At 48.6% G+C, this 17,740-nt stretch overlaps 1 protein-coding gene across 4 annotated transcripts; it reads right to left on the minus strand.

The window, feature by feature from the left end:
* Positions 1 to 1,442: 1,442 nt before the first annotated feature.
* ABCF1 (ATP binding cassette subfamily F member 1) lies at positions 1,443 to 15,483 on the minus strand. Of its 4 annotated transcripts, none has more exons than XM_040644970.1 (25): positions 15,327 to 15,483; positions 11,040 to 11,086; positions 10,549 to 10,632; positions 10,287 to 10,413; positions 10,100 to 10,137; positions 9,908 to 10,015; positions 8,738 to 8,812; positions 8,536 to 8,652; positions 7,603 to 7,704; positions 7,093 to 7,215; positions 6,595 to 6,695; positions 6,412 to 6,497; positions 5,988 to 6,127; positions 5,754 to 5,902; positions 5,358 to 5,441; positions 5,038 to 5,162; positions 4,726 to 4,838; positions 4,421 to 4,592; positions 4,192 to 4,266; positions 4,037 to 4,107; positions 2,993 to 3,025; positions 2,741 to 2,909; positions 2,502 to 2,566; positions 2,343 to 2,415; positions 1,443 to 2,199 (listed from the first exon to the last, which is right to left on the minus strand). In XM_040644970.1, the coding sequence occupies exons 1-25, from the start codon at positions 15,397 to 15,399 to the stop codon at positions 2,033 to 2,035; spliced, it is 2,517 nt and encodes an 838-aa protein (XP_040500904.1). In that variant the 5' UTR covers positions 15,400 to 15,483; the 3' UTR covers positions 1,443 to 2,032. The 4 variants fall into 4 exon arrangements, with proteins under 4 accessions (XP_040500904.1, XP_040500903.1, XP_040500902.1 ...); XM_040644969.1 differs by having other exon boundaries at positions 10,287 to 10,416; XM_040644968.1 differs by having other exon boundaries at positions 10,543 to 10,632.
* Positions 15,484 to 17,740: the final 2,257 nt, after the last annotated feature.

Raw genomic sequence — 17,740 nt, forward strand, 5'->3', positions numbered from 1 at the left:
CATTTTATAAATAACATTCCTACGTATTTTATATATCATCTCATCTAGTGAACTGAAAATTTTAAGTGTAGGGTGGAATGTGAAATGCACGTTAACAAAAGCAAAATTTAAAGCACTTTACAAAATAATTACGTATCTATTCCTTTACTAACCCTATGAGGTAGGTATTTTTTATCATCTTCATTTGATGAGGGAACAGGTACAAGAAGTGAAGTATCTTGTCCAACATCACGCCATTAGTAAGCGGACTTGAACCCCGGCTCCCACTGTTCTGTGACAGATTTATTGCACAGAATTGTGGAAATTTCTTGACATGAAACATCTTACTCAGGTGCTTGGACCAAGACCCTGATTTTTTCCCCTCAAATTCCCTAAGAGGGATGGTTCCTCTCTGAGATGTTTCCTAACAATGTTATCGCCACACCAAACCTGCACTTCCAGTGCAAAATCCGTACTTCGGGCCCACTATTCTTTATTCACTTGGTCAAAAACAGTTTCCCAAAAATAGATGTCCACACTCAGTCAGTCTTAACCAAACAGCTCCTCATATTCCCTCTGGAACTGGACACATCAGATCATCCTCTTCTAGAATTCTCCCCAACTCCCGCCTCTCTCCTGTCCTTTCCTTCCCATCCCACCCGTCCCATCCCCCACTGAAGCATTTAGTTACCTCACTTGCAACAAGTTACGGGCTCCCACTCCACATGCTTCTACAGTCACACCACCACCTAAACTCACCAACCACTCACCGCATTTCCAAAGCTACCTCTCCAATCTAACGCTAGTAAAAAAATGGCCACACCAGCCATGCTTTCTCATCAACTCCCAAAATAGTTTTTTCTTCTTTCCGGGCCTTCGGTCTGCTCTTTTCCTGGATTCCAAAAATGGCTCCCTGTTCTCTCATTATTCAAATTCTTCTTTTTTAAAAGGCCCACCCTGAAGTGATCCTGTCAAATCATCAAGTTCTGGATAATCCTTCCCTCTATGAGCATATGGCAACTGACAGAATCTAGAGTACCACACATCTGGCAATTACCCAAATCACCTTTACGCTCAAGTCTCATTTTCTAAGTCTTCTGTGGCTAGACTACTGATGGAGGTAGACCTTGTCTTTTCCTTTTTGTATGCCCCACAGCGGTGTGCACGACGGCCGAGTTAGGAACTTTTGAGAGGGTCGGTAATCTGCCACAGGGCAGAGCCTGGACAGTGAGAGGCCCAAGAGTCACACGTGGGAGGGATGAGCCTCTTCCTTCCTGTCTGAAGGGCTGGAGGAAGGGAGGGAGGCCCCTCAAACAGCACGTACCATCTAAAATGCATTAAGACTGCAAGTTAGAGCCATCGGTATCAGTGGGGAAGAGTGGACACAGAATGCTGCTAGCAAATGGAAAAAAGCAAATAAAAACTGAGAACAGTCCCAACTCCCACGAATCTGCAAACAGTGATAGGGCAGCAACAATTCCTTTCCTTTATTTCCGCCCCCTGATTCAAGTTGAGTGGCAATTCTTTCCTGCTCCCAAGTCCCCAACTAGACAAGTGACTGCAGGCACCAAACCCCGGGCTGGGGACGAGCGCAGGCCTCAGAACTTGCCTCCAGCACCGAGCTGCAACATATCGGTAAGTCAACGTGAAATCCGCCATAAACAAGGAGCACCCCTCAAAGACCAGGAGGCCGGCTGGGCCTGAAGCTTTCAGGTGGACCAGAGGCAGGACTCTTAATGAGAAAAGAGTCTCGAGGCAACTGGCCGCGTGAGCCTCGCTGGCTGGAGCTCACGATGAAGGTCACCTCTGTGTATACGAAGGGACGTCAAGGATAAAGCCAGCTTCGTTATCTGAAGAACACTGAAACAGACTGGTCTTTCCGAGAACAGGAACCAATCGAAGCAGTACCCTGGTCACGTCAAGATCATGCTCCGTGTTCCCACGCCTGAGTAGCTGCAGACCAGAGGACGGTGTCCAAGTGGAGAAAGGGAAACGACGGGGAACTTCTAGGCCACGCAAGCTTGTCTTTCAGGAGACTTCCAGGAAGGAAAACTCACTCTCGTGGTCTGTTGACCATGACTTCACCCAGGGCCTCCAACACTTCCCGTTTATAGTCCTCGAAGTCGCCGTCGATCTGGCTAACACTCTGCTCCTCGACCACCCACAGCTGGCAGTTGGTTTCTGTGATGAGTCGGGCATCGTGGCTGACGACAATCACAGCTTTGAAAAAAAGATGAGAGAGTGGAGGGCAGGGAGGAAGGAGGCAGAGGGGAATCAGAACCTGAAACAAGGGAGCCCTGGCCAAGGAACACTACAGCCTGGTCCCCAAGGGAAGGAGGAGGGCGCACCCTGAGCCGACTTACCGCCCTTGTATTCATTGATGGCTTCCCCGAGAGCATCAATAGACTCGATGTCCAAGTTATTGGTGGGTTCGTCCTACGGAGGAGACAGTCCGTGACCAAGCGTTACAGTTCCTTTTGTTATTGTCACCTTTAGCCCCTCCCGCGGTCCACCTCACTCACCAAGATGAGGACATCAGGCTCCCGACAAGCCAGCTCAGCAAACACAACTCGGGCTTTTTGCCCGCCTGTAGCAAAGGCAAGAAGAGGCCGTCACACTTCACTGCCTTATGTCTCTGAGGGAGCGGACTGCGCGTGCGGACCCCCAAGTCCTAGCTCCCCTTCTCTTCTGACTCTAGGCACAGTCTGGAAGTACGAAAATGAAGGATGAGGACACCTTCCCTAGCTCCCTACAGTGGTACCAGAGAGTTTGCAGATCTGGATGGTGTGGGCATGACTCTCGAGGCCAAAGCGGCCCAGGCACTTGCGGGCATCCTGGTAGGGCAGGTTGAAGCCCCGCTGCAGGTACTCGGTGGGTGTCTCCTCCATGCGCAGCTGCTCTGCGTACTGCTGGTTGAAGAAGCCAATTTTCTGCCCAAGAGAGGGAGGCGGTCTGTGAAAATCATACTTCCTCCATTAGACTCTTTATTCCCTAATTCCCAAAGCCAACTTACCAGCCGGTGGTTCTTTCTCATTTCTCCACGAGTCTGAAAGGAAAAAGCAAGTGGGAAGATAAGGGAAAGGGGAGAGGTGCTGCCGCCCCACATCCCAACTGCTCTGAAGGGGAGACGGACACCAGACTTGGGCTGGGAATAAGCTCATGCAGGAAAGGCAACCCAGACGCTCTCCCTCATGTGACAACGGCACACCCGGGAAAGGGGAAGAATACAGAGCCAACGGGGAGTGAGAGGAGAATAAAGAGGAGAGACAAAAAGCACAGATTCAGAACCAGGAGGGGACTGACCACAACCAAAGGCGGCCCTTCCCACCCCGCAAGACCCACCAAAGGCATCTTTTTCAGCCTCAGATGGGGGTTAAGAGACAGTTTGTGAGAGGATCTAAAAACACCTTGTGGTGTGTGAAGAAAAGGGCCCTTCTCAACACTTCCCCGCAGGGAGTAAAGAGGGCTACGACCCATGTAAAGCACCGTACGACAGTGTGCTGTAAAAGTCCTAAAAGCAATTCTAAGGAGTAGACCCTAAAAAACACTACATTCACGAACACGTACAGTGACTGACTGCAAATAAATCATAGCAGACCCACAAAAAACACAGATAACTGCTGGCATGGAAACATGCTTGACGTACGTTATGTGAAAAAACTAGCTGTAAAACAATTCACCGGAGAGCCCATTTTTGTTAAAAAAAATTTTATGCACATTTGCAGAGGAAAAAGAAAAAGCAATCCATCAAAATTAATACCAGTGATCTCTAGATTTTTCTCTCACGTACGCAATTTTTGAGCATACTACAATGGACTTATATTTCTTGTATAACCACAAAACACATGGGGGAGGGGTACCCCCAGTCCAGCACCTCTTCCCCGGGCTCCTCCCCGAACCGCTCTACAGTGCTCTCCTCCCCAGCACCTCTTAGGACACGGAGTCATCTGTGAGTCCCGTATTAAAATCTCCAGCCCGGAAGGGGGCTCCCTGACCCCCGCGTCTGGACGGCCGCCTTCCCGCCCGTGCCGCGCCCCGTGCCGGCCGCAGGACTCACCGGTGTCAGCCCGCCCGTCAGCAGCAGCAGCAGGGTGCTTTTCCCCACGCCGTTAGGGCCCACGATGCAGACTGCGAGGAGAAGACAGGCAGTGAGAGAGGTCCCCAGGAACTGTCCCTGCAGTCCAGCTCCCCAAGCACTCGACACCAACTCACTCCTTGAGTCCATGTCAATGCCAAAATCCAGATTCTTGAAGAGTGGTTTCTGCCCCTCATAACCAAACGTCACACCTGAGAACCAGGAGAAGAAGTGATTCACTTTCTTTTCAGAGTCACCCTGAAGGTCCTGTCCTGGCCTTGGAGAAGAGGAACGGATCCCATCTGGGTGGAGGGCGTGGGGCGCACACGCTCCCTCCCTGTGCTGCTGGGGTCCGCAGCCGCTCACCGTGCAGACCCAGCACAGGAGGGCTGAGCGGCGGGGGGTCAGGGAAAGTGAAGCGCACGGTGTACTCCTTGGGGCGCTTCAGGAGCTCGGGAGCCTCTTGTGATTCCTCGTCCTGGTTTTTCCTCCGGCATTTCTGCTGCTTTCGAGTCAGGGCTTCCTTGGTTTGCTTTTCCTGAAGAAGGGGAAAAGGAGAAATCCGCATCCTTCACAGCAGTCCCCGAAACGAAGGGCGCTGTCCCAGAACCCCCCCTTTCTCTGTACTCAGAGAAGAGCCCCCCAGGCCAGGCAGACCCCCAGGTGCTCACCGCCTGCTTGGTGGACTTGCCACCTGCCTTTAGCTCCTTCAGCTTCTTTTCCTGCTTCTCGTACTGCTTCAGCAGTTCTTTCTGCTTCTGCTGATACATCTTCTTGAAGGTCACTGCAGCAAAATAGGGGGATGGGCATCAACGGCTGTCTTTCTCTCCAGCAGAGGGACAACCAGGACCAGTGAGGTCAGACGTGGGCATCACTGTCTAGCCTCTGAAGATTCAGCTTACCTACATCCCTGTAAGTCCTTCCTCCGAGGCCTTTCCTTGAGGCCTCATCTCTTTCCTCTCCCTACAAATGATCCTACTTACTGTAATTGCCCCGATAGTAATGGAGCCGCTGGGCATCGAGATGGATAATATCGGTGCAGACATCGTCCAGGAAGCCCTGGTCATGGGAGACGATGAGCAATGTCTTCCGCCAGCCCTGGAGGTAGCTGGGTTTTAGAAAAAAGTGTGGACATGTCACAATGGTCAGGTTAGGGCTGTTAAGTCAGAGGAAGCAGAGAGACAACGAAAAAAGGAAGGAAGAGAGGAAGTGCTAGGTTGTAAGGACGGAGTGTGCACAGCTAGAGGAGACCAGGACAGGCCGGGAACCGATGGCGCAGAGACTGTAACCGAAGGTGACGCACTTATTGAGCCAGATGACAGCATTGAGGTCCAGGTGGTTAGTGGGCTCATCCAACATCAGCAGCGTGGGCTCCATGAACAGCGCCCTGGAGGGTGGGGTGGCAGAATGCAGGATCAGGGGTAGGAAGATACTTGCTCAGAAAACCCCACAGAAGCCTCTGGTAGGTGAGACCAGGAACACTCCTTCCCAATCCCTCCTCAGAGAAGCTCTTATGCAGGAGATGTTGATGAAAACACACCACCAGGTAGGGAGGAAAGATCTTGAGTCTGACAACGCAGACGATACGGGAGGAAGCAGGAAGCCTTAAAACTCCCTGGTGGCCTTAAAAGAGGAAGAAGGGAAAGCCCCCCAGCGGATGGAGGCTAGAAGGGGGAGGGTGGTAATATGGATGGCCCACCTAGCCAGAGAGACACGCATGCGCCAGCCCCCCGAGAACTTCTGTGTGGGCCGATTCTGCATTTCAGGGTCGAAGCCCAGACCAGCCAGGATCCGCCGGGCTTTGGCCTCTGCAGCTGCCGCCCCGGTTGCCCGCAATTCCTCATACACCTGGAGGAGGGAGAAGAGGACACACGTCCGAAGGCTCTGGGAACCCCCAAGCCTTAGCCCACACCCCTTGCACCATCTCCTCTACCTTCTCTAGCCTCTCAGCAGCTGTGTCGTCGCCCTGCTCCAGCTGCCCCTGAAGCCGTCGCTCCTCTTCCAGCAGCTTCAATCGCTTGGTGTCGGCTCGAAGAACAGCCTGCACGGCTGGCGTCTCATCCGCTACCACCTCTAGGGGGTAAGGGGAGAACAGGTCGCCCAGAGAGCCAAGACTCCCATTCTTTCTTTCCTTCAGCCCTATTTCTGGTTTGCCCGACCTTGCCCAATGCTTTGTACTTGTTCCAAATAACATTCTCTAGTCTCTCCTCTCCTTGGCATCCATTTCCCTGGCCCCAATCTCCCCCAGAACCTTTCCCACTCCATAACCACAATTTCTTCTATTCTTGGTTGACTCTTCTACCCCGACTGCCCCGCCCTCAGACCCCCCCCCCAGCCCGCCCCACCACTGGCCTCACCCTGCTCACAGAGCAGCACGTCGATGTTCGGAGGGATGCTCAAAGCCCGGTTGGCGATGTGCTTGAGAAGAGTGGTCTTGCCCTTGCTGGAGAGTGAGAACTACTGGGACCAGGCCACCCCTGAAAAATCTCTTATTTTCCTTCCAGCCCCTTCCCCTTTACGGCTCCAGCCCCTCTCCTCACCCATTGGGTCCCACTAGCCCGTAGCGGCGGCCAGCTACAATGTACAGGTCTGCGTTGACAAACAGCTCCTTGCCGTGGGCTGAGATGCTGAACTTCTCCAGCTGCAGTCATCAGGGCAACAGTGGCAGAGGGAAGGACAAGTATATGAGAGCCCCCCTCACACAGCAGCTGCAACTTTCTCCCTGCTAGGAAGCCTCTGACAGCTCCAGCATGACCCTCTTCTCACCACGCTGGTCTCCTTCCTGTCCACTGCTTTGAACAGGAGTCTCCCAATTTCTAAGCCAGTCTAGCCCATCCCACCCTACTTCGTCCCCAAGGGTGGACCCCTCTACTTCTGCTGGTTTTCCTATTTTCTCGCTGAAGCTGGCAACACGCCTCCAAGCTTTCTTCCAGCGGACTAAGCCACTCATACCTTAATTCCTCGGCTGCCATGGCCGCTCAGGGAAAGGTGGCACTTTCCTGAGCAAAATGGTTGGGAGGGGGCCCCTCAGACCTTACCTTAATGTCAGATGCATTTTCTAACATGGCTTGGCGGGAGGACATCTCTGCTTGGGACACGGAGAAATCATTTTCAGCAGCATTGGCTGCTTTTAGTGAAGCCACCTGGCGCTCATACTCCATCTAAGAAGGAAGGGAAAGCTACATATGAGGCCACGGTCTGCCAGTTACCTATCACAACACAGCCACGTCATCAGGCACCAAAAAAAAAAAAAAAAAAAAAAAAAAAAAAAAGCTAACAGAATACACTTCTTTCTTTACTCCGTTTTTTTTTTTTTTTTTGCAGTAACCCCCAAAACTCTCTTTCTTGCCCTCCCAATTCAGATGTCCCCTATTTGAAAATATTTTTTAAAGACTTTAAGTAATCTCTCTATACCCAATGTGGGGCTTGAAGCTACAACCCCAAGATCAAGAGTTGCATGGTCTAACGACTGAGCCAGCCAGACGCACCACCCCTCTCACTGGAATATTAAAAAAATCAAATGCTCCTAACTTCAACCAAGATCTTACCTGTTTCTTTAGCTTTTTCTTCTCCTTTTTGCTAAGGTGAGCATAAGGGTCATCAGCCTTAGACTCCCCTTCTTCTTCTTCCTCTTCTTCTTCCTCTGAACCCTGTGAGAACCGGGGGTGATGAAAATACAAGAGATTCCTTCTAGAACTCAGATTTCATGTCATTCACAGTCCCACAGTCAGCTCGTTCCTTCTCCACCCAGAGTCCTAAAATATCTTACTGGGTCCTCTCACTCTCATACACACCCCTCCCTGGCATCCTTCAGCCACTTCTGCCACCAGGAATTATATAAAACAAATGGCATGAACATGCATGTATAAAATACAACAATCCTACATACCTGCAAACATAACTACCCACACTGCTGGGAGGGGGAAAATAAGTGAAACAGGTTCTTTTCTTCATGTATCAAATAAGTTTCTGTGGCTTACATGCTAAAATGCAAAGAAAAGGTCCAGAAACCCTAACATACAGCACTGAAAAATCTAAAAGAATCCAGAATCAGAAAGTGCTAGAGGTGCAGGGACCTCAGAAATCACTAGATCACACAGACAGCTGAGCCCCCTGAGGTGGAAAGGTCACACAGCTGGTGACTGGCAGAGCATCACCCAAGGCTAACACCAGGGTCCTTTCTTCTCTGAATCAGGAACTGAATGGGCCATGGGTCAAATCTTACCTGATGCCTGTTTTTATACGGCCCACAAGCTAAGAATGGTTTTACATTTTCAAAGAGTCGTTTAAAAAAAAAAAGAATGTGCATCAGAGATTGTATGTGGTCCATAAAGCCAGAAATATTTACTATGTGGCCCTTTACAGAAGCTCGTCAACTCCTATAGTAGTAACGACACCCCTGATTCTGCTCCCCTCCCCAAACCAAGGGCCGCAAAATGCTAGTCCCTCAGCCCATCCTCTCCCGACACCAGAATACATACTTGCTCTGCCTTCTTGGCCTTCTCCTTCCCTTGTCTGGGTGGCTCCTTTTCTTTTGTTATTTCTTCTTCTTCATCCTGCTCCTCTTCGTTGTCCAGAGCAGCAAATTTATTGTGAGGCTAACAGGGAAGAGAGAAGGTCTGATAAAATGTTCTAATTCCTGAGACCCAGCAGCGGACCCTCCTCCTGCCAATGCTCCCTCACCTTGGCCTTCCCCTTTGACTTCTCTTCCTTTCCCTTTCTGCCCTTCAGCCCAGGCTGCTGTTCCTCAGATACAGCCTGGAAAACACACACACAGAAAATTAACTTACTTCCTTGTTGTTTACTAAGCATTTTTAAGGAGTCTAGAACTGGGAATTATACCGAGTGCTGCGGAAGAGAAAATGAGATCTAGGAAAACCCTAGCTTCCAGCTTGTGATGAAATAGTCAAGAGTTAATGAGATGACGTTAGGAAAGCTAAGGGACTGCGAGTCAGGAAAGCAAGCAACGTGGGCGGGGCAGCACTAGCACCGGAGGGCTTCCAGAGGGCAAATCTTGAGAGCAGACAATGAATGTGAGCTTGGAAAAGGCATTCTAAGGAAAAGGGAAGACACAGCATGAAGAAAAAAGAAAGGCTTCAGGCCGCCTGGCTGGCTCAGTCGGTAGAGCACGCGACTCTTGATTTTGGGATTTTAGGTCTGAGCCCCAAACTGGATGTAAAGATTAGTTAAAAAAAAAAAAAAAAAAAAAAAGAACCAAAAAAACCTCCATAAAATGCTTCAAAAGACATAAAAATGAATGCTGAGGTATGAACAGGCCGATCTAAAGCATAAACATGGAAGAATCAATCCCAAGTAACCCTGTAGAGGGATCCAAGCGGAAGAGCAAAGACTTGAGGTCCACTGTTTCAGATTTTGAGTCTGAAGACCACAGAATCATTACAGACTTCTGAATAACAAAAATAGATATTAAAAAGCTAATTTGATAGTGTAAGACAGACCTAGAAGAACTTTATTTATTTATTTTTAGGCAGGCTTCATGCCCAGTGTGGAGTAACGAGGGGCTTGAACCCACGACCCTGAGACCAAGACCTGAGCTGAGATCAAGAGTTGGATGCTTACCCAACTGAACCACCCAGGTACCCCTAAAAGAACTAGTTTTAAGGCAGGAAAAGGGGAGCCTAGCTGGCTCAATCAGTGGAGCATATGACTCTTGATCTCAGGGTTGTGAGTTCAAGCCCCACTTGGCTGTAGAGATTACTTAAAAATAAAATCTTAAAAAAAAAAAATCAAATTTAAATAAATAAAAGCAGGGCGGAAAGCGAGGGAATCACCACACCACGGCCAGAAGGTAATACATGGGGTGGGGGTGACCAGCAGCGCTGCCACTTTCACCTTATTGATCCGATTCTTCTCCAGCTTGGCAGGCTTAGGAGGGTGTTTTTCTTCTTCCTCCTCATCCTCACTCTGATCTTGAATCAAGGCTGCAAAAACATTACCAGCCTAGAGAATGAAAGGGTCAGAGAAGTCAATGGGATGGTCAAGGCTGCCCCCCTGGGGTCTCTGTTTACCATACAGATGGCTTACCTTAGTTTTCTTCCCTCCTCGGGGTATGGGGGCAGGGACTGAAATGACGAGGAGAGAAAGGGAGGTAGGAAACGATTATAATGGCTGGTTCCTTAGTCTAATCCAACTCAAAGATCAAGGAATCAGGAACTTTATAAAATTCATGACTCAGGGATTCTGGGAACCCATTTCCCCTCAGGTCATTTACCCTCATCCTCCTCATCGCTGGCTGGCACGGACAGCTTCTTAAGACGCTCCATGAGCTCTTTCTCTTCTCCATCATCATCCACATCCTTCTTCCGCCGACCTTTTCGGGTGTCTCGTTTCTTTTTTTGCTGCTGAAAGGAAAACAGAGTAAGACAAAGAAGCCCAGGCCCCTGCTGCATCTCTGCCCTGACAGTCCCCCGTTAGCTGAGTGAGCCAATGTGGGCCGGACCAGGGCTGGTGGATGGACCCCCTGACACCTGAACCTGCTGTTGTTGCTGCTCCTTCTCCTTGAGCACCTTCTCTTCTTCCCCTGCCTGTTTATCTTCTACAGCAAGCTCCTCAAAGAACTGTAAAGGAAGTTAAGATACAGGTAAATGTGTCTCGGAGACCAACCAAGCTCTTCTCTGCCGCATACAGGCCCATGACCCTCCAGTCCACCCTCACCTTCCCTTCCTCTCTTGACAAGATCTTTTCTCCTCCCTTGAACAGCCCCCATCTCCTTCACATGGCCATTTTTTTAAAGATTTTATTTATTTCAGAGAGTGAAAGTGAGAGAGATCAGAGAGGGAGGGGGAGAAGCAGACTTGCCTCCGAGCAGGGAGCCCGATGAGGGGCTCCATCCCAGGACCCTGGGATCATGACCTGAGCTGAAGGCAGACGCTTAACCAACTGAGTCACTCAGGCGCCCCGCATGGCCATATTTTGATTGGAAATACCCACGGTAATTTCTCATCCACAACCCTCATTTACTCACCGTCTTTTTGGTCTTTTTGTCCTTCTTCCCCTTCTTTACCACTTTGTCTAGAAGGTTAAACAGACATTGTGAATGCTTATCTACAAATTCCAAAAGAGCACGACCTTCCCTGCAAAGCTCTCAGTGGCTCCATCCTATTTTACTTTTTCTATCATTCCCTAGGCATTTGCACTGTCCCACAAAAGACAATGATGCCTTGGTGGCAGTGGAAGGGAGAAGTAGAATTCATATGGTAAAAACAGAGATGGGAAGTAAGCAGTCACGCTATTCAGGGATGACTCCTACTTTTTTTGTTTTTTAAAGATTTTATTTATAAGTAACTTCTATACCCAACGTGGGGCTCAAGCCCACAAGCCCGAGATCAAGAGTCCTATGCTCCACTGACTGAGCCCGCGGGTGCCCCATGACTCCTGTATCTGGCAAAATTAGTTGCACTAGTGGTACCATTTATTAACTCAGGATATACTGGAAGAGAAGGTCCCCTCTCCCCACCTCTGCCACCCATGAGGGGAAAAGTAGGACAAAAATATTATAAATTCAGTTCCCGTATGTCATTTGTGAAAAGCGCAGATAGTGTAAACAGAGCTCTCTGGTAAGTAAGTGAGTATGTGGGTCTATGCCCCGCCTGCTCTGCTCACATAACATTCTAGCACAAATCACACTGCGTTATATTTAACTGTTTGTACATCAATCTTTCATCCCAGAGAACCACCTGACAGACTGAACAAATTCCAGCTCCTGCTTTCTATCCAACCCTGTTTCCTTGACGGCAACTCCCTCTAAATCTCTAACTTCCTCTCTCCCTGTCCCCAACAGATTGGGAGGCAACCAGCAGCCTCACAACTTCTTCCTGTCCAGGCCTATCCACCATATTCCCCTCTAAACCATGCCATCCATCTACTGCTATCCAATTCTATCCAGAAGCACTCCCGTAATCATTACGCTTGAAATAAATAAATAAATGGCTTTCTGCTACCTACCACACTAAGTATTTTTCTTTTTTTTTTAAGGTAGGCTCCATGCCCAACGTGAGGCTTGAACTCATGATCCTGGGATCAAGAGTCACATTCTCTGCCAACTGAGACAGCCAGGTGTCCCCTACGTTAAGTATTTTTAAGCTAAAATTCCACATTGTTTATAGTAATCAATTATTCAGGAAAGTTTTACTGAACATCTACTATGCCTAAAACTGGAGTTATCAAAGGACAATCCCTATAATTTAAGGCTTCGCAAACTAAAAGGGTCCTATCCTATCTTTTCTGCTATATCTGTTTCCCTACTCACACCTATGTTTTGGACATTGACCTCTCCTTGCTCCCTGAATAAGTCCCAGGCATACACAGTCTGTCTTTGCTTAATCTGTGTCTTCTATTCAGAACATATTTCAAAATTTGATCCCCACCTCGGGTGAGTAGTGTAACGAAGCTGAAAAGATGTGCAGAATGATGAAAGGTTTTATATGCTATTCCACAGAGCTTAATCCTAGTGACGTTTTTTTTGTTGTTGCTTAAGAGATTATTTATTTATTTTAGAGAAAGAGAGTGTATGGGGAGGGGCAGAGGCAGATGGAAAAAAAGGAAAAAGTCTTTTTTTCTTTTTTTAATTTAAAAGATTTTATTTATTTATTTGACAGAGAGAGAGAGAACACAAGCAGGGGGAGTGGGAGAGGAAGCAGCAGGCTCCCAGTGGAGCAGGGAGCCCGATGTGGGGCTCGATCCCAGGACTCTGGGATCACGCCCTGAGCCGAAGGCAGACGCTTAACAACTGAGCCACCCAGGCGCCCCGAGGAAAAAGAGTCTTAAGCGGACTCCACACTTAGCACAGAGACTGACTTGGGCTCCGTAGAACGACCCTGAGATCACGACCTGAGCCAAAACCAAGAGTCCAATGCTTAGCCGACTGCACCACCCAGGCGCCCCAATCCTAAAGACATTAAGACAGAGGACCCACTGCAGAACAGAAGAAAGGCATGATCAGCTCACCTTGACAATGCTGAGGAGTGACTTGTCCCAGATATTAATTTCTCCCCAAGGACTAACACAATCACATCATCTCTTCTCCCTTTACATCTCTTCTGAATTTCAAACCTTACTTTGATCCTCCTGAGAAAGTATGATCGCCAAGGAACAGGAAAAAGCTAAGTATGGCTAAAGCGAATCTGTTATCTTCCACCTCTCCTCCTCTAACAGCTCCTCCCCTTCAATACACCACTTAAGCTGCTCCTAACTCCAAAGCCGAATAGAACACTTCCCTTAACCTTAACATCTCTTCACCCAATTATCGTTTGTTACCCTTGTCCTCACTGAGTCTCCAAAGTGTAGTCCACACTAGTTCTGCTTCCTTATTTCCCACTCCTTTGTGAACATACTTCAAACTGATTTGGGTATCATCTCCTAAGGACTACTACCCTTTGCCAAAGTTGCCACCGTCCCCTTAGGTGCTCAACCTGAAAAGTGTATTTTGAGTCCTGATTTTGCATGACTTCTCTGCAACGTTCCATGCTACCACCTCCTCAACCTCTTACTTCCCTCCTGTCATTACGTAATTTCAGGGATCTTGTTGCTCCTGGTTTGCCTCCAGTTTCTCTGACGGCTCACCTTTTTCCAGTCTTATCTCTTATGCCTCCTTTCCTTACTTCATTTAATTGCTGAGGTTCTTTTGGGTTCTTGTCTTCTGTCCTCTTTTGGCTTCAAGCTGCATACTCTTCCTAGCGGATTTCTCTGCACCAACATTTCAACAACACGCCTGTGTCCTTACTTCCAGCCTAAGATCTCTCTTCCTGCCACCTGCTCTTAGAAGTTTCCCAGAAATCCCCAATTTGGCATTCAAAAGGTGACCTTACCTCTTCCCACTCCCAACCTTACAGCCCATTCCTGATTTCAAGCAATAGTCTACTACCCAATGAGTTACTTGAGTGTTGTTCTTAATCCGTCTTCCTTCAGTCAGCTCGCAGAAGTGCTCAATGCCATTTCCTCAGTAACTCTTTAGTCAGTCTTCACCGCCTTGGCTCACTCTCTTACTGCTTCTCACCTAGGTCATCGCCAGAGCCCATTACATGGTCGTCCTGCCGCCAATCTTGACCAATTCAAGCCATTCTCCACCGCTCAGTGTTGTCAGGATGAGCTGATCGCATCATTCCTGAAACACTTCAATGAGCCCTCCTTAATGTCTTCAGGATTAAAGTCTTGGGAATAGTATATGAAGTCTTCTATTATTTGTCTCCTGCACATCTTTCCAACCCCATCACATTAGTCACCCAATACTGGGAACCAGCCGGGCTCATCTATGTCTTTACCTTCGCACAGATTTCTCCCTCTGCTTGGAATGCTCCTTTCCCTGGCTAACTCATACTGATCTGTCCACATATTCCTGGAAGACTTTGCTGACATTCCTACCCTATCTGTCTGAACAGATGCTTCTCCTCTCTGCTCTAGTCTCATAGCATTCTCAAGCACATTCATCACTTTGTCAACTACTTTCTGATTAATGCTGTCCCCTCCATTAAACTCGGTGGTGCCCCTTCGTGGCAAATCTTATCTTTTATCTCCACAGTCCCAGTTCTCTACACAGTACTAGGTATACAAGAGGCTCCCAATGAATGCTTGTAAAATTAGTCACTGTGTACCCACTGTAATTATTTGTACCCATTTTCTCTCCCCTTGAAGTGCCTTCAAATTTGGATGTCTTCATATTTTTTTCTCCTTCCCCTAAGCACAGTATATATGGTGATTAAAAGCAGCTGCTCAACAAACATTCGCTGCTTTTAAGTGAACCTTAACTCCCATTCCAACACCCAGCAGCTACACTACACTCCTGCTCCAGATAAGCATGACGCGTATCATGCAAGAACTCAAGACGGAGTCATCCTCTCGCTCCCGAGAGGGTATGGGTGGGTGGGTGCGTGGCGCGGTGTGCGTGCGTGGATGAGCGCGCAGTGGGAGGGGTACCGAGGCATTGCTTACAGATTCCTGTGGCATGTAGAATACAGTATGGTGACGTCCAAAGGAGGAGGACTTTCTCATTTCTCCCCATCTCTCCCGCGGCACCACATGCTTTTCCTTGTCTCCCGTCCAGTCCCACTGAAGCTCGTGCGCGACAGCCCGGCACTTTTTCTTTCGCTCCCACCCAATTCGCTCCGGCCTGGGTAAACGCTTTCCAGCCCCATTACACGCATGCGCAGGGGCCTCCGTCACGGCCCTATCCCTCTCACACCCCGTGACCCGTTCCTAAAACACGCGCACTCTCTTCTCCCCTTTTTCCCTCTCGTTGGTTCCCTATCAGCCTCACCTGTGGGACTCGTACTCTCTCCGTCCCCGATCCACTCGGGTTCCGGCGGCTGCTGCTTGGGTCCCTTCGGCATCGCGGTGGCAGTTACAGCTACTCTGGAGACGCCGGTCGCTATTTCCGCTTCCGGCAGCGTGGGGTCCCGAAGGGGGCGGGCTCTCCAAGGCCCGTCCTTTACTTCGGCGTTGCATGGGCGCGCCCCGTCCTCATCTCGGGGGCGTGCCTGCGGCGACGGGGCGGGGTCAGCGTCTGCCTGGGCCGCAACGTCAACAAAGCACTTCCGGTTGTCCGGGAATCCTGAGCCATGACTAGGTACTGAACGTGGTAATTTCGGACTAGTACGGAGGAGCAGAGGCATGCTTTTTTTTCTTTGTTTTTCAAGTGGTTAGGAGCAGAAGGACGCAGTCCATCTACTTAGGAAGAGGCCTGGTGTTGAGATACGTTGCAACGCCCTCAAGTGTAGAGTCGTAAACGAACTGTCGCCTAACAAAGTGCGGTAAAGCTTCGGTTCATTTTCGGTGGTGGGGGGAGCTAACAGTTTTTCTGAGGTATAATTGATACACAATAAACTGCACATACAATAAATTGACAGGGAATAAACTGCAAAATGAACACTTGGATCAAAGTTTTGACATATATACAACCATTAAACCACCACCACAATCAAGATTTGGGTTAGCTTCTAACTACCTCACTTTATAGACGTGGGAGCAAGATGCTCCCACAGCTCTTTCAGCTCCCGTTCTCCCCTTAAACCTTTATAATCATACTCTTGTCCCTATACTATTATCTGAGTCCATTCTTGCCAAGGTCAACAGATACGGGGCCAATTCTCTGTCCTCTTACTCTCCCAGCAGCATTTGAGGCACATGATCACTCCCACTTCCTTTGTTTTTTTTCAGGGACCCTGCTTTCTGCAGGTTTCCCTTCCATTTCAGTGGTTGCTCCCTTTCCCTCCTTTCCTGGCTTCTCTTTAAGTCTAAATGTTTTGAGGCACATGCTTTGCCTGTCTTCTCTATCTGGACTTATCACCTATGTCTCATGTCTTTAAATACCATCCGTAACTGATGAAGATGCCCAAATGTCTCTTCTTGACCCCAACTTCTGCCCTAAGCTCCAGGCTCACAAATCCAGCTGTTTATTGGATATCCTTTCTGAGATCTCTAATAAATATCTCCAATTAGTATGTACAAAACGGAACTCTTGTTTTTACTCCTTAACCCTGTGTCTCTTCCAGGTTTCCCATCAAGCAATCACACCATCTTTCATTTCGTTACTTGGGCCCAAACTGAAAGGTTATTCTCTTTTTCCATTTCCCCTCATCAGCAAACCATGTCTACTTCATTTATTCAAAAAACATATTTATTAAGCAAAGAGAGGACACTACACTCTGAGGTATCTCCCCAACCCTCTCTGGCCAAGCCTCCTCCATCTCCTTGTAAGTTTCATCCTTGTTCTTACTTGGCCACCAAATGTCAGCCCTCCTCAAGGCTGTCCTGGGCCCTTTTTTTTTTTTTTTAAAGATTGTATTTATTTGACAGAGAGAGAGCCGGAGAGCACAAGCAATGGAAGAGGGAGAGGGAGAAGCAGGCCCCCTGCCAAGCAGGGAACCCAATTTGGGGCTTGATCCCAGAACCCTGCGATCACGACCTGACCAAAGGCAGTCGCTTAACCGACTGAGCCACCCAGGCACCCCGCGCTCTCTTCTTCCCACTTGACATTCCCTTGACAACTGGGAATTGGCCTGATCCTAACAGCTAGGTCATGGTGCTCAAGTTTAATGTAACTTCACAGAACACCAATGTCAGACAAGGTTACTGTGACTGTCATGAAGTAAGTCAAAGTTCATAATCTTCTCTAAGCACAAAGACAATGTCACTGTGCAAATACCATAAATATTAAACAGCCCCCTCTCTGCTAAGATGAATGATGGCTTTTTTTGACCAGCTACACTTTTAGCCATGTTTCATTCCTCCGTCCTTCTAGATGGGATTTATTAAAATATGCAATCATAATTGCCCTCACTTCCTGAGAGCACCCAACCCAGAACAATTTCACTTCCCTGAACCTTCTCCCCAGATCACCTAGCACAAACCCTAGTCCTGTCATTCCTAACCCTTAGTGAGATAACCTCTGCAGAGTTTATAAATCCAGTTGCTTGACTATGGGTGTGTTCCTGGTGGTCTTTGTCTAGAGGGCATTGACACTTTTAGTCTTATTCTCTATTGCATCCCGAAATTTTAGCAGAGGGGCTAATAGAGGATGTTCATCCTGAAAGTCCAGTTTTGCTTAGCACATAGCTGCTTGAATAAAGATCACTTTTCCAAGCTTCAGTGGCAGCTGGGAAGACTAGTTATTATAGTCAGTGGCATGAAGTTGAAGAGCTGTGACCTTTAAGGAAATTTCCTCCAAGACAG

This window comes from Ursus maritimus, unplaced genomic scaffold, assembly GCF_017311325.1.
Source record: "Ursus maritimus isolate PB19 unplaced genomic scaffold, ASM1731132v1 scaffold_30, whole genome shotgun sequence".
Taxonomy (NCBI): domain Eukaryota; kingdom Metazoa; phylum Chordata; class Mammalia; order Carnivora; family Ursidae; genus Ursus; species Ursus maritimus.